The sequence below is a fragment of the Pinus tabuliformis genome, chromosome 6, assembly GCF_031772625.1.
Source record: "Pinus tabuliformis cultivar Carrire ecotype Pingquan chromosome 6, CPIR1, whole genome shotgun sequence".
Lineage (NCBI taxonomy): Eukaryota > Viridiplantae > Streptophyta > Pinopsida > Pinales > Pinaceae > Pinus > Pinus tabuliformis.
In genome coordinates, this window is record NC_142292.1 from 1,413,135,795 (window position 1) to 1,413,163,589 (window position 27,795).

Sequence of the window (27,795 nt, forward strand, 5' to 3'; positions counted from 1 at the left end):
AGACCCACTACCAACATTTAAGCCCAAAACCAAATATCAAAGCTGAAACTGATTACCCAATCATCATCTGAAACAACCAATCTCTGACCCAACTGAATCAACCATCAACTGAAACCCAATCACTAAATCAACTGAAACCCAAACTTAAACAACCAGAACAGTGAGATCACTGTAACCATAATACCAATCAACATACTATACATCACAGAAACCAGATTTTGTTACCGCAAACCCTGATCAACCATATATCAAAATATATACGCTACTTTACAGTAGCAAATCTGCGTGAGTACGCGCTTTTCATAAAGAATACCCGCGTACAGATCTTAAACTACTGAAACCTAAAAGTGAACCACTGAATCCTAAAAACTGAACCACTGTCACTATGAAACAAACATTGAATCATACACAGATCCACTGCATCATTCTCAAATAATCACAAAACCATTATTGGTCTTTAATCACAAACAGGTAGTAGCTTCATCATTCTTCAATCAATCAATCCTCAATCAAAACATCATTATTAAGCCCAGATCATTAAGTAAGACTTCATTGATAGAAAGCAGAACACAATAAGACTGATTAAACCGATCAAACATCATTTTCATCAAAACCCTAGTTTTTGTACGCATTTTCCTAAAAAAAACTGTGTATACCATTGTTTTACGAAACGGCCGTACCGAAACGGAAACGGCCGTTTCGATCCGGGTTGATAAAAAAAATTTCAAAACGGCCCTTTGACCCGGCTCGGTGACCGGGTCAGCTATGACCCGGCCGAGTCAGCCAATGACTCGGCCGGGTCATAGCTGACCCGGTCAACCCGGCCGGGTCCCGTCAAAAAACGGCCGAGCCAATAGGAACCGGCTGGGCAGCGATTTCAGTTAAAAAAAATTACTTTTTTGCTGATTTGGAGCTGATTTAGTTAGGATTTGTGGACATGAAAAGGTTTATGTGATTAGTTAAATGCATTTGGGGTCCATTTCCCCCTCCCAAACTCTATTTAAGACAGCCAAATGCTCTCATTTCACTCACAGCAGTCTTATGCATTTGAGTGAGAGTCTTCTTTGAGAGTTAGTGAGCAGTTCTTGAGCTTGTTTTGGAGCAGCAGTGAGGAGTCTTGGAGGAGCATTGTAGCTGGAGTGAGGAGCTTCTTGGGCAGCCATTTGGAGCAGCATTGAGGAGCTGATTTTTGGAGCAAGTTTGAGGAGGCAGTTTGTGCCTGGAGGTATTTTTTTCCACCTCTATAAATCTGTTTTTACTTATTAAATTTTAGGTGCATATAAAGATAGCTTAGAGAGTGTTTTTAGTCAAATAAATGAACATTGAATCAATTTTATTTTTTTTTTTTCATTTTCAGATTGTTTTCCTAGTCAAAAAATGGCACCTAGAGCAAAAGATGCTGCTTGGGCATATGTTGAAATGGTTGATGATGAGATGTGTTGCAAGTTTTGCCATAGGAAAATTAAGTCAGGTCCTGGGGGGATTCATAGGCTGAAACAACACTTGGCAGGGATTAAAGGCAATATTACTACATGTAAATCCCCCGAAATTGGGGAGATTAGAAAGACTTTGTTGGAAAGCTTTGAAAAATTTCAAGAAGAAAAGACTAGGCAAAAAGAGATACAGGCTGAAATTGGGAGGAAGAGGGAGATACAAAGAATGATGGCTGCCAACCCCCACTATGAGTTTGAGGGTTCTTCCTCTATCCCTCAAACTGATGCATCAAACCCTTTCCGTTATGTTCCTCCCTCTTTTGCTTCTGTTCAAGATAAGGGAAAGGGTAGAATGAAGGGTGATGGGACTATCAAAAGTTTTTTCACTCACTCAGGCTCCTCTCCATCAGATGCACATGGTCCTGAAGTTAGTAAAGGTCTTTCTCAGCCCACTTTAGATGACCATTGGAAGAAAGAATTGAGGGAGACTGCTTGTGACTACATAGCTAGATGGTGGTATGATGCTGATATCCCCTTTAATGCTGCTCGTTCACCATATTATGAGCCTATGTTTGAGGCCATACATGCTGCTGGAAAAGGCTTCAAAGGCCCTACTATGCAAGAGCTAAGGGGGTTTCGTTTGCAGAAAGAAATTACATCAATTAATGAGTATTTGCAAGATTTCAAGGAATCATGGGCAAGAACAGGGTGTACCATCATGTCAGATGGATGGACTGATCAAAGAAACCGTACCATCATAAACTTTCTTGTCTTCTGCCCACAGGGAACCATGTTTTTAAAATCAGTTGATGCATCTGATAAGGTAAAAGATGGCCACTTGTTGTTTCAGCTATTGGATGAGGTTATTCAAGGTGTGGGGGTGGCTAATGTTGTTCAAATCATCACAGACAATGCCTCTAACTATGTTCTTGCTGGTAGACTGTTAGAGGAAAAACACAAGACCATCTTTTGGACCCCATGCGCTGCACATTGCATAGACCTCATGCTTGAGGATATTGGGAAATTAGATTGGGTCAGAAACACTGTAGATAATGCCAAAAGCATAACAAAATTTATCTACAATCATACACTGGTTTTGAGTATCATGAGGAAACACACTGGAGGCAAGGATATTATTAGGCCTGCCATCACTAGATTTGCTACACATTTTTTGACATTGCAATCTATGCTTTCCCAACATAGAAACTTGCAAAAGATGTTTTCCAGTGATGATTGGAATAATAGCAGTTGGTCTAACAAACCAGAAGGCAGAGAATTGAGAAGGAAAGTCCATGATGAAACTTTTTGGAGAAAGGCAACAGAGATTGTGAAGGTTGCTGAGCCACTAGTTAAGGTGTTGCGGTTGGTGGATGGGGAAAGGTTGGCTATGGGCTTCATTTATGAGGCTATGGATCAAGCAAAGGAGCAAATAAAGGCAGCATACAAGGATAGAGTGGCAAAGTATGGGCCCATTTGGGCAATCATTGATGAAAGATGGAACAATCAACTCCATCGCCCTATACATGCAGCTGGGTATTTTTTGAACCCACGGTATCATTATAAAGCTAAGGAGTCAGGAGCTTTGAGGGGGGAGGTCAGAGATGGACTGGTTGATTGCATTGAGCGCATGGTCCCATCGGAGTCTGATCAGCTACTGATACATCAGCAGGTCACATCCTTCAGCAATGCAACAGGTACCTTTGGGAAGAACCTAGCAAAGATTGCAAGAGAAGCAGATGAGCCAGGTAAACAAAAATTTCAATTTTCAATTTCTCAATTTCAAGTTAGATATAATTTGTAATTTTGTTGAGCTTCAGCCTTCATCTAACTCATAATTCATTACACTCCTATGTTTTTTGCAGCACAATGGTGGGAGGCCTTTGGTGGCCAGTGCCCTGAATTGCAAAGGTTTGCAATTCGTATTTTGAGTCAAACTTGCAGTGCATCTGGGTGTGAGCGCAATTGGTCTGTCTTTGAGAGGATTCACACAAAGAAGAGAAACCGTTTGGAGCAAAAACGGTTGAATGATCTAGTTTTTGTCCAATACAACCTTCGGCTCAGACGGAACCAATTGCTGAACAAAAGACCTGATTCAGATCCCATTGTGTTGGAAGACATTGATCCAACATCAGATTGGGTAGTGGAGAGTCGTCTACCAGAGTTTGATCCTGATGAGGATCTTGATGAAATTGATGTTGGAGATCCACTGCAGCGTGTTCAATTGAATGCAGATCCCAATCCACTAGCCTCAGTCTCACAGCCAGCTAGTAGGACTCCAGTTGTAGGTGCTTCGCCTTCCTCTGCTCAGCCACGACAGAAGCGCAGCCGCATTTGTACTCTATCTCAGCTTGCATCTGCTTCACAGCCTAGTGGTACTGGTACTGGCACCACTTCTACAGTTGCAGTTGGAGACGATGATGATGAGGAGGAGCCATGGGGCCCCTTGTCTGGCTCTGATGATGATGATCCAGAGATTGGTCGAGATGATCTTGGCTCCTCTGGCAGTAGCCAGTAGCTACTAGCCTCCTTGGTTATTTGTATTTTGTTTTGACTCTTGAGTCTTTGATCATGTATGACAGACTACAGTTGACTATGTATTTACTATTGCCATTGGGTACACCGTACCATTTTGATATAATGGATTGGTTCATGAGCCTACTTTGATCATATGTTGTCTTCCATGTATATTATAATGTTGTGTGTTTGGAAACTTGAATGAAAATCTTTAAAATTATGTTTAAAATATTTAAAATTATGTTTTTTTATAAAAAAAATAAATATTTAATGTATTTTTTACAACGACCGAGTCATTGAAATCGAGCCGGCCGAGTCATTGCCGTTTCCGTTTCCGTTTCCGAGTCGATCCTCGGCCGAGTCCGAATCCGAGTCCGTTTTGTAAAACATTGGTGTATACGTGCTTTTCAAGAAACAAACCCACGTGTGTACGCGCCTTTCAGGTTGTAAAACCCGCGTAAATATCTGCAATTACTGGCACAAACCTTCGCTGTAATATAGAACTTCAGACATACCCAAATCTCGGCATACACAGAAAAATCACGCGTCAAGACACTATCAACACTGATCAAATCAGCTCATAATTAAGATTGTCATATCAGATCTATTGGATCTGATCCATCATCAAATTCTCGGATGCATACTTAGTTTTAGATCAAGCAAAACATTAACAGCCCATTACATGCATATTTGCTTCAGATTTAACTACTCATAAAATATTCATTACTTGCCCGCGTCTACCACTTTGATCTTCTTCTAGCCCTTATCATTACCACAGGTCAAAACCATACTCTGGCTGATGGTTTTCTTAGATGGGATCAAATATTTTGGGCTCAATAGCACAAGGTAATACCATGGTAAGGACCCTTGGTATTTAGAATATGATGGTTTTCTTAGATGGGATCAAATATTTGTTGTTGGGCTCAATACCACAGGGCAATACCATGGTAAGGACCCTTGGTATTTAGAATACCATGGTGCAGAAACTATACGCACCTTTGCTTCTTCATACCCGTGTGTGTACGCAGCCTTACTAAACAGAACCCGCGTATACTTCTTGAAATTTCGTCGTTGTCATTCCTCTGCCTCTGAACTGTTATCACTTTGTCCAAACTCTCTATCACATTTGTAGACACATCTTGTTCACATCTGTATCATGTTGGTTTCCATCAAAGAACAACTCATCAAGTAGGTTGCCATCAAGGACAACGCATTAGTCATAATGCCAACACTTGTCCCCTAGACCCCTCTGAATATTAACCTTGCATTCTAGTCCCTTGGGATCTCTTTTACTAACCATTTGGTTTTAGGCATGGTATTTCATGGAAAACCCTGATTTGGTTACGTGGTCTCGCTCCCTTATCTGCTTATATTACCCTCTTTCCACTCATTATTACCCCATTCATCATTTCTCCCACCTGGGTCCACATTCCTCCACTGGGTCCACATAGGGTTAGCTCGCCCCTTCCCCTCCCCCACACTCTGGGTCAGGCCTGAAATGATGCCCCGGAGGTTGATGCAGCTAAAAATAAAGACAAAAGCATATTTGTCCACATTCAACAGGAAAATGTACCACAAAATGCAAAAGATGGTCAGGAAAAACACATTTACCATGTGGGAAAAAGCCAACACATTAGCTCTACCCCATCATCCTGGCCATCACCCTGGTTCCTACAGGTTCTATGAGCCTCCATCATATAGGAACCCATGATTGTCCCAACCCCTAGTGGGCAATGAAATGCCCTACCTTAAAAGGGGGTATTCACTGCTACATCTTATGCATCATGCAATTACACAAAGAAAATCATAAAAAGGCAAAAGGCATATAAAGAAGGATGGAAAAATCAAGGTCGGGACACCTCATGTACCATGATTGCTCCCTCCTATACATTATAATTCCAAATGTGCACTTCCCTTTTATTAGCTACCCTTGTACCCGAGCATGTGGCCCAAGGTTGCCCCTTCTCATCCCCTACTTCATTCACCTATCCATCACATGCAACTACCTTTTAAAAGACGTACCTTGATCATATTATCCCCTTTAAAAGTAGAAAACACCTAATAGGATACTTGGTTAACCCCATTTGGAGTTTAGGAGATATTGGCACATCCCGAAGCCCATTATGGAAGCATAGACCATTATGAAGTCCCCACCTGTGGTCCATGGTTGGTAAGCTCATTTACTCGATTTCCCTAATGATTTGTTGTACTGGAAGGCTAGGGAACACATTGGATCTTATGCAGGATTACGGATGGTCTCCATCTTGGGTTTGATCTCCTTATACGGGGTCCTAATTGTCCAGAGGGCTACATCATTTAGGGCGTGTTTTGAGAGCCATGGGCCTCCACAGCAGTAGACAACACTCCATGGATCCCCAAGGATGGTCAGAGATGCTCGAGATACTCCCATTGGACCAGGAAGACGCACCTAGTTCATCTTTGCCCAGTGTGCCCCACAGATGTACCATGCACTTGGCAACTATCCCAGGACTTGTAGGACGATGTGGCATCCCCTACACCATCATGAGAGCCCTTGCAACAATCTATAGGCATCTTCGACTCATTTGGAGACCCATGAGGTTATTGTTATGCCCCCACACCCATTGGGAGCACCACGGGTTTATTGTTTGGAGAACAAGTGCCCAACCCCTTGTCCATCACTTTTGAGGGTCCTACTCTTCATTATGACACCCATGGACCTCATCAGGCCTCTTAGAGGGCCCTACGACATGCATAGATTATTATTTGACCTCTTGAGAGGCTTATTCTTTCATTTGTGAGCTAGTTTGGTGGGCTTGTCACCAAAAGTTAGATTATTAGAACATTATTTTATTTTGGGGCTTATGAAGGCCAAGAAGGCTAATTCGAACGCCTCTTTAGTGTATAAATTCAAGTGAGATGAGTTCATTTTCTCATCAGGACTTTGGATTGGATCTCTTCTCTCTCCTAAGAATTTCGCACTTTTTCTTAGAGGATGAATTGGAGCTTTATGGATGAATTTTGATGTGTGGATTTGGTCTATCTTATCTTGGAGATTCTCTATTGTCAAATTGTGGATGGTTGGATATGTTCTATTACATGTAAGTACATGCTTTTAATGTCATTTTTGTTTTACTTTGTCATATACATTGGACTAGGATTTTCGCTACTCTTAGGACTAATTGTTGCATGCATTTACTACTTAAATTGTGGAATTTTATCTCTATATAGCATCTCTCAATGTATGGGACATGTAATGTGAATGAAATCTCCTAGGGGTAATTCTATCAACAAATTTATCTTGATAAGCCATCACCCTTTGCACATTGAAGCATAAAAGCTGCAAGATTGCTTCCCTTTGACTTAGAAGGCTAGCAAAGTAGTCTTGAGGCCTCCTTAACTAAGAACCAAAGGTCCTCACTCATATTTATCATAGACTCCATTCTCCCAAAACTAAGGCATTGATCTACCAAGAGGTGGTCACGTAAAATCAACTTCTTTTCACCTTTTCCTGGGTCTAGCCAAGTTGAGTCACATAGGGCATCATTTTCCCGGTGAACTAGCCCTCCCAAAAGTTCGATCTCCTAGCCTCTCCTACATTGGTGTCTCCTTAAGACCTCCTCCAATTTTGAATCCATTCTGACGATGGAGTTGTGAAAAAATCCAAGCCCTAGCTCTGAGATCAAACTTTGCCCTAACATCCCCAAGCCAGTACCTTATAGGATCAATTCAACATCTTTAAGTGAATATTCTTTCCTTGATCCTTTCCCCTACCTTGTCTAGGTTAAGAACATCATTGGTTGCTAAACTCATTCCTCCTAACCTAGGTTGGGTCCACCTGGTCCTGTGTGGTCGCATTCCTTTGAAAAGGCAATTCTTCAAGAACCATCTGAGATACCAATTTCAATAAAGATTTTAGGGATTGGGAAATTCTTTCACAAGTCATATCCCAAAGCTAATCCTTAAATCCTCCCATCCTTCTCCTAGAAGACATTGTACCTTGCTTGGAAAGCAAGCAAACTCTATCCTTCAGCGTCTTCTGGAAAGGGATCATTTGGATCACATCATATCCACTTATTAATTTATCCTTCATTGGTGACTCTATTATATACCAGGTCTCCTCCCATTGGTGAAATTCTGTAAATAGTAGGGAGCCTTAGCTGAGGTGACAGTGGGCTAAGTCTCCATTTGTTGCCCTTGGTCTAGCATTTCCCCTTTAGGGATCCTCTTTAGGTCCCCTACTAGTTTGAAGTTTGAACGGTAACAGGGCTAAAATGAGTGGAAGGGGAGTAATGTAAGTGGTATTAGGAAGCGGGACCACACAACCAAAATCGGGATTTCCCATGTAGTGCCATCCCTAAAGCTAATGGCCAGTAAAGGAGATCCCACGGGACTAGGATACAAGGGTAACCACGCAGTAGGGTAGTGGAGACAAGAATACAGACCTAACCCACTCTTTTGCCAAATCCCCTCACCAATCCATGCCCAAAAGTGTCCATGACAAATAAGAAAAATTAGTCAACTATTCCAATGAAAAGCCATACCTTTGGGGTCGGAAGGCCCATCTTCAAATATACATTCATAACAAATGGGCAAAGGACCACATGGCTGGCTCAGGTGGTGGAGAAGAATGGAACAACGAGCTATCTGGGTGCTGCAAAGCACTGTTGGCTGCCGGTTGAGGACCGTCTAGGAGAAAAAAAAAATCTCCTCTGAATACTACCCACAGATGGTGGGTGATAGTACCAAAGCAAGCAATTCATCAAGTTTGGACTTGATGTTCCTTACCACATCTGTCATCTTCTAGTTCAGTGGTGTTGGATTCTTTGTCAGTGTTTGCTAGAAGATTGTTTTATCTTTTGCTTATCCTAGATAAAAATTTCTCATATAATTGAGAGAACCCAGGAATCTTTGGAGCTGAGTTTTGTTCAAAATAACATCAAGAAAAGAACGGAGTTTTAACAGAACACGAGGCAGTAGAACCATCTGTCCTTTCTTTACAAAGAAACCCAAAAACTCGAGTAGATGATAATACCAACCCAGGGCCATAAACTTTGTGATAGAATTTTCCTAAGCATTTCTTGTGTTCTTTGAAATCCTTAGAACAAAACAAGATATCGTCAATCTAAACAATAAGAAATGGAATAACCCCTAATATATCTTCCATCCTTTTCCAGAACTCAGAGAATGCATTTTTTAAACCAAATGGCATAACTTTCCACTGATAATTCCCATGTGGAACAACAAAAATTGTTTAAACGTATTCTTAGTGTTTAGCCCTAACTGCCAAATCCTGATTTAAGATCAAATTTGGAGAACACGGGATATCCTTTAATTTTTGCAAGAATGCTTTCTTTATTTGGTGACGGATATCTGATAGGTATTAAAGCTTTAATTAGCTTTCTGTGGTTAACCAATAATCTCCGTTTGCCTCTTTTTCACTCTGAGTGTTTATTTACATAGAATGTGAGACTTGTCCAAGGGCCTCTACCTTTGTTCAACCAAAACTTTTTCTAGGAGGCCTGTTATTTCTAGTCTACACATCCCCTGTACACCTGGAGACGGTGGATGGGCAGAAGATTTTTGTGAAGCTTCTTTATAGTCTTGTGTGTATATCAGATCCACAAAATATTGCTTTCTAGACCAAAAAGCATTAGTGTGGTCACTACAACGTTCTCTTCTTATTTTATTTAATATATCTGCAAGATAGCTGTCTTTTTTGAGTTCTGCTTGTTTGCAGATTCTTTTAATCTTCAATAACATATCTGCAGCTATAGAAAGATCCTCATCTTTTGAGAGAGAATGGATCCTTACTTCACAATTATCTAGACAAGGAATCTGGAATCTGGACCAACTAATCTTTTATCTTCAACTTAATAGTAACTTTATCAAAGGTTACCGCTATATGATCTTGTAGGAAATCCTGTCCTAAGAGGATATCAGAATCAGAGTCAAACTCATCGAGATTAACATGAAATACTAAGCCTCTGATAGTGATAAGGAAATTCCTAGCCATTCTGTTGATCTGTACTATAGAACTCTTAATAGCTCTGACATTATTAAACAATCTTTCTAAACGTATTCAGATATAGCCAATGTTTTACAACAAGATAACCTTGCCCCTGAATCTATAAATGCATCCAGATCAGAAGGCTTATAGCCAGCAAGTTGAATACTTACAGTGATGTTATAACTTTCTGCTTTAGGGCCAGTACTGAATAGAGAGATCTCGTCTTGATCTATCTCTGTCCTCTTCTTTCTGTTGCTGCTCTATTTCTGCAACGGCTTCAACAATCTTTTTCCTTGTGTCAGTTTTCACATAATATTTATCTTCATACACTCTACCAAGTTCTTCATCTGAAAACTCACTTATTTCTATTTGTAAATCAAACAACTGTTGTTTTACTTGATATAATGCTTTAGCGGCTTTCTTTATGATTTCTTTAAATATATGATCCTTTTCTTTCAATTTCTATTTTTTTTTTGTAGGCGGTTTGTGAAAGTGAGAAGAAGTACCTGGTGAAAACTAAGAAGAATTGTCACCTTCTTCTGAATACTCAAAACCTTTCCAGTATGCTTTGGCAGGATTGGTAGTAGCAAATAATGGAGGTGCTTTGGGGAGATTGGTAGTAGCAAATAATGGAGATCTGGTCAAAAGGGAAACCCAAGGCACTCTCTGGGGTCCAAGCTAAGTTGCACTGAAACGGGTACCGATACGGAGTTTGAAACAAATACAGCAAATTTTCAAAAAATCTGGATACGATATGGCAAGGAAATAGCTTATATATATATATTACCATTCATGTTTTAAAATCTAGATCTATATCTAAAAATACATAATCATGTAAAAATACTCACCTGGCTTGCTATGCATTGGGCATAGCAATCTCCAAGTTCCAACTTTTGGTCAGTGCTTGGTCATCCAACTCCAGTCTCCAAGTCGAACTTCTTAACTGATAAATGCATTGTCTTGGGCCTCTCTCAAGCACACTCGTGTTGTTGTTATCCACATATAGGTAGCGTAAAACCAACACACCGCAAAAGGAGACTTTGAGGGCGGAGACGTGCGAACATGCGCATGGCAACGAGAAGCGACATGAATAAAAAGACATAGGGGGGGCTCCTTTTTAATAAAATTTAGAAGCAGAGCCCTAAATCGAACCCTAAATCGAACCTTAAAAAAATTCGATTAAATTCGCATTTAGGTGCGTTCAGGTTCGAACAGGTTCGTTCAGGTTCGAATTCGATTAGGTTCGCCTTCGGGGTCGAATTTCAGGTTCGGCAAACCTGAACGAATTTCACAGAGCCAACACGTCTTCATGCATATGTTGTTGCTCTGTTTTATATATATATATAACAGAGCCAACACGTCTTCATCCATATGTTGTCATAGGGTTTAATTTTATTTTTGCTAGAAAAATTAATTAATTGACACAAGAGGGGATTACTTATTTTTTCCACCCTCAAATATTTTTGCCATGGTGTCTAAGTATGAGGGAGCATGCACTAAAATATTTTTACATTAGATAATTACAAATTCAATCCACAAAGGGAGAATACCTCTTTACATATAGGCAAAAAAAAAAAATACTCATTTCTGCGACACAATATGATCTAGTAGACCAAGTGATCTGTAATAAAATAATTTAGCTAAATAGCTTAAATTATTCTCAAACCAGTTTTACAAAGACTCTATATAGCACTAGGACTCACCTAAGATCTTGTCAATGAATTCCACCTTAGCTTTGGGGTTTAACTTGGAGGGAAAAATTCTGCCGATTATCCGTGTTTAGAAACACACATAATGCGCTGGGACGAAAAACCTTCTAGGATGAAATTCATTGCCAAAACCAAAGACTTACTTATGTTGTTACATAATAAAACGGTCATACTAACATCATTTACATTACAACTTGCAGAAATTGGGTTTACAATGACATAATAATTTGTTGGCTGATGATTCTGAACTTTGAAAATTTTTGTCCAACTGCTTCCTTGGACCTTAGACAAAATGGGTGCAACACAGTGCTTTAGCCTTGTATACATTTTGTGACTTGTCAGATTGATGCACCTTGACAAAATGGGTGCAACACAGTGCTTTAGCCTTGTATACATTTTGTGACTTGTCAGATTGATGCATAGATAATTCAAATTGATTCGACTATTTTCTAGTTATCAGTATTCTGTTGATGTGTGTTCATCTAAGATACATGAATTCGATGAACACCGAGTATTTCTGAATACTAAACCCTCCTAGCTTTTACTAGCAAGTGATGGTTATATAGAATTCAAGTAAGCTATGTCACAGGGTTCGCCGAATTTGAAGGTTCAGGTTCAAAATTCGGCGAACCTAAAAAAAAAATTGAAATTCGTTCAGGTTCGCCGAACCTGAAATTCGACCCCGAAGGCGAACCTAATCGAATTCGAACCTGTTCGAACCTAAACGCACCTAAACGTGAATTTAATCGAATTTTTTTAATGTTCGATTTAGGGCTTTGCTTCTAAATTTTATTAAAAAGGAGCCCCCCCCATGTCTTTTTATTCATGTCGCTTCTCGTTGTCACGCGCATGTTCGCACTTCTTCACCCTCGAAGTCTCCTTTTGCGGTGCGTTGGTTTTACGCTACCTATATGTGCATAACAACAACACGAGTGTGGACTTTCAAACGCTTACTCACTTTTTCGTTTCACTGATTTAGAATACGTAAGATAATCTGTCGTATAAATTTAAGCAGGCAACTTTTTTGAATTATTTATATTCGTAAGGAGGAATAGCCCACTTTTCCAACATTTTCAGGCGTCTGTACTCAGTTCCTTTTCACTGATATTCGTGGCACATTCACTATTTTGGATAAGTAGCAACGTTTTAAGTTTTGCTTTTAGTGTCGTAACCTTTTTATTATACGGGCACCACGAGTTTTATGAGGCTATGAACTCTCAAATGAAAATATATAAATATTACTATTCGAAAATCGATTGTCATTTTTTGAAATGAGTGTACATGTTTGCCATATAGTTTATATTTTATGATAAATATGTAAATATGTTATATTTGTTATATAACAAAATATTTTTTATTATTTTAAAATTTGTTAGAGATTTCGTATCTCTTTTCAGTTTTGTTTTTCAGTCGAATTGATGGCATATCCATTTTTTTTAAAAGTGAAAACGTTTAAAGTTTTGGACCTTGGTTTTATATGTAAACCTTTTTTAATGATACACGAGGATTATGAGGAAAATATAGAAATGTTTTTTTTTATATCCATCGATGTGAACTGACTATACGTGTTTTCCATGAAGTGTGTATTTTATGATACATATTTAAATATGTTATATTTAATATATTAAAAATATTATACATATATTATTAAAAATATGTATAGTCGAACCTAATGTCGAACCTCATTTGAACCTGATCGGAAAATTCGAATTCGAATCAAACTTAATCGTTGTCGAACTCAAACCGTGTGACATAGCAAGTAAGCATGTATGTAAGAGCAATTTATGTTTATGAAGAGTCTTTTCAAATGCTTTGGATTTCTCTCAATTAACAACCTAAGTTGCACTGGAACAACGACGGAGAAACAACAAATATACACACACCAATATATTAAAAAAACAAGAGACCTAAAAACTCAAATTACGATAATACTCAATGAAAAATTCTCTAGCACGAGTATTGGTGTGCTTGAGAGAGGCCCAAGACAGTGCATTTATCAGTTAAGAAGTTCGACTTGGAGACTGGAGTTGGATGACCAAGCACTGACCAAAAGTTGGAACTTGGAGCTTGCTATGCCCAATGCATAGCAAGCCAGGTGAGTATTTTTACATGATTATGTATTTTTAGATATAGAATCTAGATTCTAAAACATGAATGGTAATATCTATATATATATATATATATATATATATATATATATATATATATATATAAGCTGTTTTCTTGCAATATCGTATCCAGATTTTTTGAAAATTTGCTGTATTTATTTCAAACTCTGTATCGTACCCCTTTCAGTGAAACTTAGCTTGGACCCCAGAGAGTGCCTTGGGTTTCCCTTTTGACCAAATCTCCATTATTTGCTACTACCAATCTCCCCAAAGCACCTCCATTATTTGCTACTACCAATCCTGCCAAAGCATACTGGAAAGGTTTTGAGTATTCAGAAGAAGGTGACAATTCTTCTTAGTTTTCACCAGGTACTTCTTCTCACTTTCATGAACCGTCTACGAAAAAAAAATAGAAATTGAAAGAAAAGGAGCATATATTTAAAGAAATCATAAAGAAAGCCGCTAAAGCATTATATCAAGTAAAACAACAGTTGTTTGATTTACGAATAGAAATAAGTGAGTTTTCAGATGAAGAACTTGGTAGAGTGTATGAAGATAAATATTATATGAAAACTGACACAAGGAAAAAGATTGTTGAATCCGTTGCAGAAACAGAGCAGCAACAGAAAGAAGAGGACAGAGATAGATCAAGACAAGATCTCTCCATTCAGTACTAGCCCTAAAGCAGAAAGTTATAACATCATTGTAAGTATTCAACTTGCTGGCTATAAGCCTTCTGATCTGGATGCATTTATAGATTCAGGGGCAAGGTTATCTTGTTGTAAAACATTGGCTATATCTGAATACGTTTAGAAAGATTGTTTAATAATGTCAGAGCTATTAAGAGTTCTATAGTACAGATCAACAGAATGGCTAGGAATTTCCTTATCACTATCAGAGGCTTAGTATTTCATGTTAATCTCGATGAGTTTGACTCTGATTCTGATATCCTCTTAGGACAGGATTTCCGACAAGATCATATAGCAGTAACCTTTGATAAAGTTACTATTAAGTTGAAGATAAAAGATTAGTTGGTCCAGATTCCAGATTCCTTGTCTAGATAATTGTGAAGTAAGAATCCATTCTCTCTCAAAAGATGAGAATCTTTCTATAGCTGCAGATATGTTATTGAAGATTAAAAGAATCTGCAAACAAGCAGAACCCACAAAAGGCAGCTATCTTGCAGATATATTAAATAAAATAAGAGAACGTTGTAGTGACCACACTAATGCTTTTTGGTCTAGAAAGCAATATTTTGTGGATCGGATATACGCACAAGACTATAAAGAAGCTTCACAAAAATCTTCTGCCCATCCACCGTCTCCAGGTGTACAGGGGATGTGTAGACTAGAAATAACAGGCCTCCTAGAAAAAGTTTTGGTTGCAAGTACACTGACTCTTGGGCTCCCAGTTCACAGACTTTGGAGAAGAGCCGACCTTGTTTGGGCTCTGGGAATTTCTGTTTGATTTTCTTACTTCGCTAAGGTTGTGAGCAATACCACAACTTTCAAAACACATTTGATCAATTGTCATTATCATCTAAAAAAATATTTCTCAAAAAATATTTTATTTTCACAAGAATTGCATATTTGTAAATATATTTTGTAAAAAGATTTTTTTGTAAATTATTCTTCTAACCCTTGCTTTGCAGCAACTAAGGTTTGGGGTTTATTTTCAAATTTTGTATATATTAGGGTTTTGGGTATTTTTATTTTTCATTTGTGCAGGTGAGCTTTAAGAGGATTTGTTGGGGTTTGAGCTCGATCTAGGCCCTTGAGGTTAAGATCTAATCTCCAAAAAGAAAATTGCAAGGCCAGCATTTAAGATTTTGCAGTGAACTTGGGCTAAATAGAAAATCTGAAGCGAATTCAAATTTTTGGCAAGGGTTTTGATAAAATTTTCCCCTTTTGGGCCTAGCGTCTACCCTTCAACCTAGCTATCAGCCCTTTTTTCCTTTTCTGATTGAGCCGCAAGCCTAAATCGGCCCTTTTTCATTTTTCATGGCCTCTTCCTTGCATGTCATCAGCCCTAGGGACCTCATACCCTAGGCCGCGGGCCTTTTCCTGGGCCTCCATCCTCCCCTGCCAGCCCTCTGTCCTCTTCTTTTTCCTCTCGGCCTACCTTCTTCTCCCTTGCCGTGGGCTTGGGGATACCCTTAGGGCCCTCGGCCCCTCTCTAACCCTCTGCCACAGGCCTATCTCGGCCTTCCCCTCCTCCGTTTTCCCTCTTATCCCTTTCAGCTTCCCTCCTCAACCTTGCCGCAGCCCCTTGAGGGCTTATCCATCCTTGCTGTGGGCCTATTAGGCCTTTCAGCCCTTGCGTGCCCCCTTCTTGCCCTTCTCTGCCCCAATGTTGGTCTTCTAGGCCTAGCATTGACCCTTTTTCACCCTCCTTGTGTCATTTCCTATCTCTGTTTGGGTCATTGAAAATTCTGAGCTAATATTTGGTGTTTTGCAGAGGCATTGGTCAATTTTTTGTGGATGCGGGTAGCCTACCCATTGGAGAAATTTTGGGCAACGTCTCCTAGACATCTTCTAGGCCTATTGCCTTGGTTTGCCTCCTAAGCCCTTCTTTCCTCACTGTTTACTTACATCCATCTAAAATTTTGATAACAGTGGTAAAAAACTCATTAAAGTGGCATCCAACATATTTATAAGTCACTTGTGCAAATTGGGCATTCACTGTTTAGCATAAATTTACAAGTTTCATGATTGTCATCTCTGTTATGAATGCATCATAAGGTTTGATAAATTGCAGTGGCATAAACAATTCGCCTCTCATTCTCTTGCACGAATAAAGCATCTTCTTACTGTTTTCATTTCTCATATAAATTGCTCTCATTCAAGAAATAACTTTGGGACTGTTTTGACATTTTTTGTATAAGGTTATATACTGCTGTCATAACACTTGGGTATAAGTAACTTACTAAGAAGATTTCTTTTGCTCATTGGAACATAAGGATTCTTGATATCGTTTGGTATTCTATTGTGGAAAGGATTTGCTTATATTGCTGCTAATATTAGTACTATTGAATTTGGATCTAACATTCTCTTGTCTCTTGTGAGTTTCATGATCTCTAAAGTTACATTTTTAATATCCCTCACATAAGCACCTAATCAGAGTTCTAATTGTTTCTATTAATCTAATTGGCATCAAAGTAACGTGTTCCAATTGTGTGTAAAGAACAACAATCATATAATTGAATGTCTCTTGAGCAATTTGTGATCCATAAGTGTTAAAGAACCTTGGTTAATTTGGTAATTCAAGGAGTCATTGGATATTGGTGTCTCTTGTTCTCTTACACATTGGCATTATCTTGTTGACATATCTTGGAAGGCTTCTAATTGTCTAAAGAACATTGATAATCCCATTATCTCTTTGAGTAATTATCATTGGTTAATTATCTTAAGTGGATAAGTGCTCTAATTGTCATTAGATTTATGGTTCATGTTTAAAGTGGATATCTATTGTGAATCATAATTCTATATTGGTAAATCATTGTGAGGAGCATATATCTTGTTGTTTAACACTTGAGCAATTATATCTTGGTTATCTCTTGTGTCTTGTTGGCACTTGTAATATTGGCACATATCGTTGTGGTTGAGATTGTCTCTTATTTACCATTGTTAAATACTTATTGTCAGAACTTAAAATCAATCATAACTAAGTACTTAAAGGAACATTACAATTTCACCTTAAAAATCACTCAATAATCTTGCATTCTCATCCTAGAATTAGTCTTGCTTTAATCAATTACCTCCAAGCATAAGTTTGGTTGATAGAGAAATAGGAACACTCTTTCATCTTTGCTTGAGAAGTCTAGCCCTTACAGTGTTTAAAACGGTGACCTTGCAGTCATCAGAGCCACAGTCTCTACAGTGCCAGAGGCACCGTGTATTTTAGATTTCAAGGAGAGGAATTGTTAACCAAGCCCTTGCTTGCTTCACCTTGACTTCTCTCTGCCACTTACTTTAGACACTAGGTTCAATATAGATAAAGATCAAGGGATTTACTTAGCTAGGCATTTAATTTAAATAAACCAAGATCTTTCATTTCACCTAGATTTTAGACCTTGCATTTCATATAGGATAGATAAGCATTCCTTAAGCAGCGGTTGTTCATCCAGTCATTTGGTCTCCATTCGATCTAAAACAAGTAGTTGACTCCATAAGGCATTTGTCTTACATATAAATCTAATCAAATCTTTAAAACTTGCTAAAATCAACCAAGTAGCTAGGCCATTCAATCGTGTCTCTTAGACTTGTTGATTTCCAATGGGTCTTGTATCCTCTCATTTCATAGGGACTACCCCCAATAGCCTGTTGTTGGGAGACAGCTAGAACGGAGAGGTCAAGGATTAGAGTGACAACCCCCAACTTGAGTCGTTGTCACCCCGTGCCTGTATGATCTGAGCGATAACACACTATAACGTAATTTCACATAAAATAATGGCAATAACAATTTTAAAAGAGAATTTGTCTTCATATATAGGAAGGAGCACGCTAGTAGTGAAGATCTTTCTATTTTTCCATTAGTGATGTCATCAGTGGCTAGACAACACCCAACTTCCCGACCATTAACGATGTCATTGTTGAAGAATATAACTAGTGTCGATCTTCATAATTGTATTTGAGTCATGATGTAATATATATGTCAAAAGAAATTTTATTATAAAAGAAATTGACTTATTAAAGCATGGGTTTCATGCTTGGGTCAACGGTTCTTAGGTCAAAGCCTCCATTGTAGGCTTCTAGGGTTTGTGTCAAGAGTCCTTCTCTTTGTCAATATTTAAAAAACCCTTCTTGGGCTTCATCTATCAAGAAAGTAATTTAATTCGAGGTAAAATAGGTCTTGTAGGCCTCCTCCACCAAGTCAACCTCAAAGAAGGCCAAGTTGGCCTCATCAAAGGAATTTGACCTCATGGAAGCAAAATAAATAGAAGCAAATCAACCCTATTTGGTGCACTCACTCATCAAGTTTAATCTACAAGAAGGAGAAGCAAAAAAGGGTAGTGTTGATGGTGCTGGACCCGCCAACATGTCAGGGGATCTCCCTGGTAAGAAGTCCCAACTAGACCTCAGACCGTTTGGAGAAGGAGTCCCAGCAGTGGGTAGAGAAACTATGCCTTGACTACGATAGCTTAAAGGTAAGTGTGATATCTTTGTCGAAAGAAAGTGTGTGACCTTGCAGCGAATCAAGAAAGATGCATGGGGAGGTTCTAATACATGAAGGGGAAAAGGAAATGTGTCCCTTAGAAGCCTGTAATAGTATGCAGCCTGAAAGGAACACACGAGCTAAATGACATCACAAGCTGGAAAGCAGAATAGTCGACAATCCAAAGTGATAGGTTAAACCAACAACACGACTTCAACAAGATTCATACAATCGTATACAAAATAGTTCATACACAAATGCGTAAGTTAAACAACATACATTGCTAAAGTAACCAGAATAGTCGAACTACAATAACAACATATGCATGAAGACGTGTTGGCTCTGTTATATATATATAAAGTGAAAGTTCCATCCATACATACAACCATGACAACCGTTAACCCCAATAGTGGAACGTTACAGTCAACAGCGCCTACTTCTCCAAAGAGATGTACTCGCCCTACACTATGGAGAAGCCAAGGCTCGTCATGATACTCTCCAAGCGCTCTCTAAGCAATGCCTAGCAAAAGCTTGGCTCCCAAAAGCCCTTTCTATGAGTTATGAGGTTTTATTTATAACAAAGGGTGGGGTGACCCTTGACATTCCCCTTTGTGACTCTTGGACTACCCTCATGACTCTTCAACTTCATTACATAACTCTTTACATTACATATGACTGTTTGCATTCCACTAATGACACTTGGAATTTCACTTTACATCATGTTTACAATAATAATACATTTTCCACATATACCCATGTGGGACAAAAATAGGCTTGAGTCAGCCAGATAAGACAACACTAAGACTCGGACGGCTGTGGAAAGACCAACTCATCAACATCCTCTTCGTGATCTTTGGTGACGAACTGATGCCAAGCTTGGTATTGCACAATGGTGTCCACGTACTATTTGATGATGTCTTTCTAGAAACGAACTCTTGCCTCCATCGCTTCCGAGTATATTGATCTGGAACCTCTGTCCAACTCATCCTATAACATGCGCAGCTTAGTCCTGAGCACAGCCAAACCGACGACATATCTCTGCATGTTCTCTGCGCTAACCTGCAAATCTGTGCTGGTGACCAAGTGCATCAACTGATCAAAGTACGCGTCGAGCTGCAGTCAAACTTGGTTCTTCTCTTTCGCTTCAATGAGTGTTCCAATTAACGGGGTGTCGTACTTTCTCACCATGACATCCAAGCTCCTGAACAATCGTGCATACAAAGCCTGAACATTGGTGATGAGCGATGGGATTTCCTCATAGTTTTGGATCAGACTCCGGATGTGTGACTTATCTAACTCTACCTGCGGCTTCATCATCTTGTGCAAGTGAAGTGGGGCTCCCTTATACCTCATTGTCCATGTCTGTCTATCTGAGTGTGCGCGCTATCTTGATGCAGCGCTCCTGATGACCATGTAGATGGACAACTGCCTTGTGCACGGTGATGAACCTGTCATATAGTCTCTGCGTGACTATCTCGAGAGCCAATACTTCAGCAAGTATCGCTTTCTTCATCTCTGCTCTGATGGATCCTATTGATTATTCCTCTCTCTACCTCGCTGCTTGCAAATCCTTAGCCATGCGCTCATTTTCTGCTATCAAGAACTTCACACTTAAAATCATGGCTTCAGCATAAGCCTTCATAGCATCGGCCAAGGCAGCTAGATGTCTTCGCACATCTGACACAATCACCCGTTCTTCAAAGTGCGCAGGTGATGCATGCTCATTCGAGATGTGCGCTCTATGTGCTTGTACAACTCTGTGTTGTGACTCATCAAAGGCTATGTTGTACACATTTGTTCCTGTATCATCCTCAAGGAGAATGGTATCCCCTTGTTCACTTGGGACTTGCTCTGTTGCTGGAGCTGGTGAAGCCTGTGGGGTGACCTCAGTTGCTTTTGGCATGAGGTTAGTGTCCTGATCCTATTCCGGTTGTACCATATCCATGTCCATCGGTTCTACTATCAGTTCATCCTGCTGAGCAAGTTCTTGTTCCTATGGCTGCTCACCCTGTTCATCATCTGTTGCTAGTGGATCTGAGTCTTCAACCTGTATTGGCGCAATTTGCGTTGTCTGTGCGCCTTGCACTTCCTCCTGTTCCTGTTGCGCTTCCTTCTCTCTTCTACGCAACTCTTGTTCTTCTTTGAGCTTCTGCTCTACTTCCTGCAACTTCCTCTCTGTCTCTTCCAATCTTTGCTTATCTCTTCTTTTCTACGCTCCTCTCCTGTCGCGTTATCGCCTCTTTGCTTCTATCTCCAAAGCTACTCTCTCAACAAGTGGATCTTCCTTAAACTTGTAGCTTTGCTCCGCCTCTGCACTTTCGGCAATCTTCCTCTTGCCTTTGTCTTGCACAGGTTTGTTGCTGGTTGTTGTTGTTGCTCCATGTGGTGCTATTGCCTTGAGTGCTACTAGCCACTCTACTGCCATGCTGACCGGTTCATTGAGCCTAGAGGAGTTATAGCAATATCTCCAAGGGTCTTCCTCTGGCCAATGACACGCCCTGTGGATCCAAGGATAGTACACTCTCGTACAGTGGTCCCTGCATAAGCCATGCGGATTGTACGGATTGAAACTCTTGGTGTCGAACTTAAACTTCTTGAAGTCCTCGACCTCGGCATCTGCTTCTTTCAAACTCTAGATCGCGTACAACCCAATCCGCAAAGGAAGCATAGGCCATGGTGCCTTCTTCTTCTTGTGCAATCCAGTTGATAACCTTGTCGAGATGTGGTATGCAACCTCCTGCATGACCAACTTGTCCGTGGCAAACTTCGGCAACAAATGCAGAGCCTTCTCTGCGTTGTACATCCTGATGAAGGTGCCATCGAGTGAGGCGTACCAATCTGCAATGTTCAACAACGCCTCCATTGTTGCCTAGGACATGTAAGGCGGATCTTGTTCAAAGATCATGCGTACAAGGGGCAACGAAGTGGTCAGATAGTCTAGCCATGACTCCTCAGAAGTTGCACTCTGAGAGCAACTTGCAATATACGTTCACAACATTCTCTGAAGGTGTCCATGCCCAACCCATGCCAGGAAATTGTTGATAGGCACAGATTACATCGAGCAGGTAGGCGGACATGAAGAATATTGCTTGTTGATCCTTAGGCAGACTCCGAGCATTCAATACATGCACTTTCAGCTGAAGAGCCAACATGTCGGACCAGTTGAAAGGTTTTCCTTCACTTGCCAGTTGATCCAACATAACAACCCAACTCTACGGGAAGGTCTTCGTACTCTCTTGGCCATACAAGCGACATGCAAAGACAACCAAGAGTTAGTAAGCCTTCCTGAGTGTCTTTGTCTTGTAGATCTGGTTGGGTGACGTCCTGAACTTTGATGGCTCCCTTACCCAACGCTTCAAGATGTCTCTAGTGTTCGCGCTCCTATTGGGAGTGTAGAATGGTGCATCCATCCTGTTCACCGGTTGCAGCAAATGGTACATCTACTGATAATCTTTCGTCCTGAACGTAGAAAGCTCTACTCCACTGGCACTGCTCAGTATCATTGTCTCAAGATCAATGTGTGAGACAATCCAGTGGATCATGTCTGCGCACGGGAAGGTGGGATACCTGCATGCAACCTTGTACAATCCTGACTTATGAATGTTGACATAAACATGACGGTCCTCCATATTCTCCTCAAAATTGCCTGCGAATATAGTGTTGATGTCTTGCCATGTGATCTTGATGTCTTTCTCAATGAACAGATGTGTGTCTGCATAAACGAGCAAGCTCATAGACACCTGTTCAACCACATCTCCAATACTGCTTTCAACTGTGTCCTTTGATCCAGCTCTCTTGGAGGCCATGTTACCTGTACTGCTGAGAAGCTGCTCAACACCTATTGTACCTGGAGATAGAGAAGACACTCACGGCAAGCCAATGTCAGCTGAAAAACATAAAGCAACTCGGGAATCGATCATGCAGCAAACTAGGTGACTTGTTGGGCAAGATTGTGCAGCATTGACTGTAAGACGCTGGGAGACTGTTAGCTGGAACTGCACATTGCACAGTCCCAACTGCCAGTGAGGCCTGCTACTGACTGGAACTGCGCAATGCGTAGTCCATAGAGGTTGACTGTGGACTGACCGCGCAATGTGCAATTTAGTCTAGCTGGGTTGTTGGCTGGAACTGCGCATTACGCAATCCTGGTGGTCAGGACTGGGCACTGTCTCCTAGGATTGCACAGAGCACAGCTGGGAGCCAGTGTCAGGCAGCCTCTACGCAATTCCTAGAGGCAAGGCAAAGCGTTGACTTCCGGGAATGCGCAGTGCATGCTGGGAGAAGCAAGATCTGGGCAAAGGCAACCCAAATCTGCTTAAGGGCAACCTGAAAACGAGAAGGATTGAATGAGTGTGCAAAGATGGTGCAGATCTGAGTGAATAGACATGCATGAAATCCAAGCAAGTGCAGAAATTAGTCAAATGGAAAAACAACGAAGCTCATGAAGAGAGTCGTCGCAACGGTGACTGTTAATGCAGAAACAGGGTCATGCATGCGACACTAAGGAAATGCAATGCAAAACTTGAAATGACACTTCTACAAGTTAAAATACATTGAAACGCCAGTGGTCGTTCAATAAAACAAGGAAAACAGCACTCACACAAGCCAAGAAATCAAAAAGCGACAGAAAAAGCGGCAAAAGACATGAAAAGCAAAACTTACCCAGAAAAGCTACGCTGACTGTGCCGAAGGTTCCTAGATGCCTCGAGAATGCTAGAGCTCCAAAATCGAATGTGAAGAATGAGCTTTGGGGCGTCGATTAAATAGATTTAGAAGATTTAGGGTTTATAACGTGCATGCCACAAATCTAGGAAAAAGCAACACTTGGCGGGAAGTTTCTAAATTCGACTTTGCATGTAACTCCTAGCTGCTAAAAATAGATCCTTAAAATCTAGGGATGCTTTTTCCCTTTTTGCTTTTTGTTTTTCAGGAAAAATTGTCATGCATGCAAGGAAGAATTGCGTTGTTGTGGAGGGAACCGGGCAACCTACTGGCACATGCAACGGATAACCACTGAGGGGAAGCTTTTGCGTTGTTTATGGACTAAGTGGCCCCGGCTGTCTCACAAGTTTGGCGCAATTTTCCAGAGCAAAGTTGTTGGCCTACTCTGCGCAATTTTCCGGAGCAAGGTTGGCTGCCTACTCTGCTCAATTTCTAGGAGCAAGGCTACTGGCCTGCTCTGTGCATTTTCTGAGTGCAGGGCAGCTACTGGCTTGTTCTGCGCAATTTTTGGTAGCAAGACAGGCTGCCCTGGGAATGCACAGTTTCTCAAACAGCACAAAGACCGGATGTGAAACAAGTTGCTGGGTCAACTTGTGGTTAGTCGACAGAACAAGTGGACACAAGTTGTTAAGCGAAAGATAAAATCAAATGAAACACAAGTACCTAAGCAATACAAGATTGTTGCTAATATTTCGAAGAGGGAGGCTCCAAAATGAGGCAAAGGCAAAATTTTGAAGGGTGGTTGTAACTGCTACAACAGGTAGTGAAGTTGCTAGAGAAGGATAGAAGAAGCTGGAAGACCTAAATTAAGTACTTGGGCAATCTATCTCTCACATGTGCGAAGTTTTTGGGTTGTTGTTGGGGCCGAAATTCTAAATCTACTGCAGGTCCAAAATTCCGTTGTTGGGGATCAAAAATTTGTAGCTAGGGGCCAGAATTCTAGATTGTTGTTGGGTTGTAGCTATTAGACAAGAAGAGACTACTGAAGTTTGTTGAATCATCTTGGAAGGCTAACTTGGTGGAGGAGGAAGGTCTTTTGGGTCTAAGGGCTTAGTCTATCTCAATTTGATTAGTGGAAGAGTTTGATTGGGCTTTCCCTTAGATAGGGATTTTAACCTTGGCTTAGTGCCTACATCTTGGGTCATTGATCTTCATGTTTTGATTTGATGATTACTTTATGAAAATAAGATAAAAGAAGAACATAAAGAAGATAAGAAAACTACAAGAATATCACAAGTAATTATCAACATAAGAAAAATTTTCTGCCTTTCTGATTTTCCCACATGGTATCAAAGGTGAGGTGAAGAAGGAAGAAAAAGGCAGCTTGAAGATCTATTAATGAAAAGGGGATCAAAGGAAGGTCATTAAGGAAAAGGATTGTATAAGAAGAGAAGCCTATTATCTATAAAGAATATGTCAACTACAATGAAGACAGAAAACAAGCTAGAAGCAGCCTCCAATTAGAAAAAGAGGATAGATCTTATCTTCACTAAGCATAAAGGTTTGGATCTTGTTCAAGGAAAAGTCAAGAAACCTACAGATGATTCAGGAAAAGAGAAGTTCGGAGAAACTAAAATCTTGACCATGAATCTGATAGCAGATGGAGTAAAGGACAACTAAATCCCATACATATCCCAACATAGACTTTGATCAAGAAATGTATGAATCTCTCTCCAAGTTATTCACCATCAAGAACATTGGTCAGATAGCTAGCCTCAAGAATGAACTAAGGACAATAAAGATGACAAAAGATGATACTGTGTCATCATATTTTGTAAGGATATCTAGAATAAGAGATGAACTCCAAGCAATAGATGAAGTTGTACCAGAAAAAGAACTCGTGATTGCTGCTCTTCTAGGTCTACCAAAATCTTGGAATGTTTTTGCGTCGGGAATTAGCAATTGAAAAGATACTCCAACTTTTGAACAAATGTGGAATGCATGCAGTCAAGAAGATGTCTGAATATCATTAGTAAACAACGAGGAGGATGAAGAAGACAACACCTCTAATGGCTATTCTGGTCATCACAAGAAGAAGGGAAAATTCAAGAAGTTCAAAGGACCAAAGAAGAAGGTTGATCTATCAAAGATTGAGTGCTACAATTCTCACAAAATGGGACATTACAAAAGTCCATGTCCTGAGAATCCAGGGAACAAAAAGAGATAGACAACAAGAAAATATTACCGATGAAGCTCCACCTAAGAAAAACAAGACTAAAGAATCTGAATTCAAAGACTTATACTATTGTCTTCTCTTACATATCCTTCTTAGTCTATTATTTTAAGTTTTGTAATATGTTTTGATTTCTAGAGTTTGTAGATATAACATATCTTTTTAGAACTTTTGAATTATTTTTAAAGGTTGTAGGTATCCCTAAAAAAGAATGGATTAAGAGGGAGCCTCCACCATTTAACCAAAAGATAAGTATCTTGTTCCTTGTTTCCTCTTTTATGTTTGGTTTCCTCCTCATATCAAGATTTGTTTGTATTGTATGCTAATAACCTTTTATATTTTCCTTGGTTAGGAAAGCTTGCAGAATACACAAAGGTTATGAAGGAGACTTCAAAGGAAAGACTTGAATCATGAAAGTTTTGTTGCAAAGGAAGCCCTTCAAGAACTAAAGTCCTACAAGGTTTGTTAAAGAACAACTCAAGGTATGTCTTAGACTACAAGTTTTGTTATAAATTTCTCTTCATGCAAAAGGCATGATCATTCTTCTTTTGAAATTTGCTTTATATTACTAACATCGTTATGTCTAGGGTTTTGAATCATAAAGATTCTTGTTAGGGTGATTAATCATTAGATTGAATCTACCCTCATTATACTATCTCTTGTCATTTGATCATTCTTGTGAAACCCTAACCTTTAGGGTTCACTGTAAAACCCTAGCCTCTTGTTGCTAAGGGTATTTCAATGTTAAGTAATAAAACCCTAATCTACTTAGGGGTTGTGGATAAAGTCTAGAAATCATATTCTTTCGAAGTTTGGGTTTTGATAATGTTATGGTCAAAACCCTAGTCATTTAGGGTTTGTTGTTAACGTCTAGGTTATATAGTGAAACCCTATATTTTTAGGGTTCGATAAATTAGGGTTTATGAACAAAACCCTTGTAATAACTAAAGATCCTAGGAATGAAACCATATGTATATATTTATCTGTTTGATTGATACCCTAGCCTAATCAAAATAGTTCGATGTTTGTATCTTGGGCTTACCTAGTAGATATTGATGTGAACTGCTAATGCATCCTAGATATGTATATGCCAGTATGCTAACTTAATTGTTGATACTCATGCTTTAGTTTGTGAAATCTAGGGTTTGCAACAAAACCCTAGTAGAGATTAATATTCTAGGACATGATGACATTGTTCTCAATTATTGATATGATTTAACTTTGATGATAAAATCTAGGGTTTGCAACAAATGCTAGTAGAGTCTGACATGTAATCTGAAAGCATATTCTTGAAACCTTAGATGTATAGTACTATGATTGGATTGTTATTTGATTGAATTTAAGGCTTTGTGTCTCGAAGATGGAGTTTAGGGTTTGTGACAAAACCCTAGCAAGTTGTTGAAGTCTAGTATATAAAAGATGTGACAAAACCCTAGCAAGTTGTTGAAGTCTAGTATATAAAAGATGTGACCCTTGATAATGATGAGAACCTAACTAGGTTTAGGTATTTGATGAATGTTTTGATGCTTCCATGACAATGACATGATTTTGATATGGTTGACTTCATGCTCCTGTATGTTTGTATTTGGTAGTACTTGCTATTAAAGTTTTGCAAGTACACAATCTTCAAGATAATAATGATGTGGATAATGAAGGAAGATATAAGAATGATGATGATCAAGATGACCTTGATACCATGAGAAAGTATGAAGCCTTGAAAGGTTGAAGTTTCTCCAATGTTATAAAACAAGGAAGTTGATCTCCCTAAGTTGAGAGGGAGCTTGGATGAAAGAAAGGGTATATCTCCCTGGTTAAGAGGGAGGCCATATTGACAGTCATAATGAATACCTTGAAGAAAGAAGGAAACCAAAGAATGAAAGAAAAAACTACAGTTTGATGTTCATAAAAGATTTGAGAAATATTGGGGTTGTATTTGGTGCTACTGAAGAAGTGAAAGAAGAAATAAAGCTTCTGATAAGTTGTATCTAGATAA

The 27,795-nt window shown here is 39.6% G+C and overlaps 2 protein-coding genes across 2 annotated transcripts in view; one reads left to right on the forward strand and one right to left on the reverse strand.

The window, feature by feature from the left end:
* Positions 1-27,795, reverse strand: part of DPD1 (Polynucleotidyl transferase, ribonuclease H-like superfamily protein) — a 243,197-nt gene that overhangs the window by 184,932 nt on the left and 30,470 nt on the right. The gene's annotated exons all lie outside the window — the stretch shown is intronic.
* Positions 2,313-27,528, forward strand: LOC149263942 (uncharacterized). Its single transcript, XM_089461245.1, has 3 exons — positions 2,313-3,178; positions 3,296-3,718; positions 27,395-27,528. Exons 1-3 carry the CDS (start codon positions 2,437-2,439, stop codon positions 27,526-27,528), a joined length of 1,299 nt encoding a protein of 432 aa, XP_089317371.1. The 5' UTR covers positions 2,313-2,436.

What these genes read in the sequence shown, in the direction of transcription:
- LOC149263942 (XM_089461245.1), top strand. Translation starts at nt 2,437, where the DNA reads ATGCTTGAGGATATTGGGAAATTAGATTGGGTCAGAAACACTGTAGAT. An exon ending in AAGAGAAGCAGATGAGCCAG is followed by an intron (nt 3,179 to 3,295) that starts GTAAACAAAAAT and finishes TGTTTTTTGCAG; the next exon opens with CACAATGGTGGGAGGCCTTT. An exon ending in TAGTAGGACTCCAGTTGTAG is followed by an intron (nt 3,719 to 27,394) that starts GTGCTTCGCCTT and finishes TGTATTTGGTAG; the next exon opens with TACTTGCTATTAAAGTTTTG.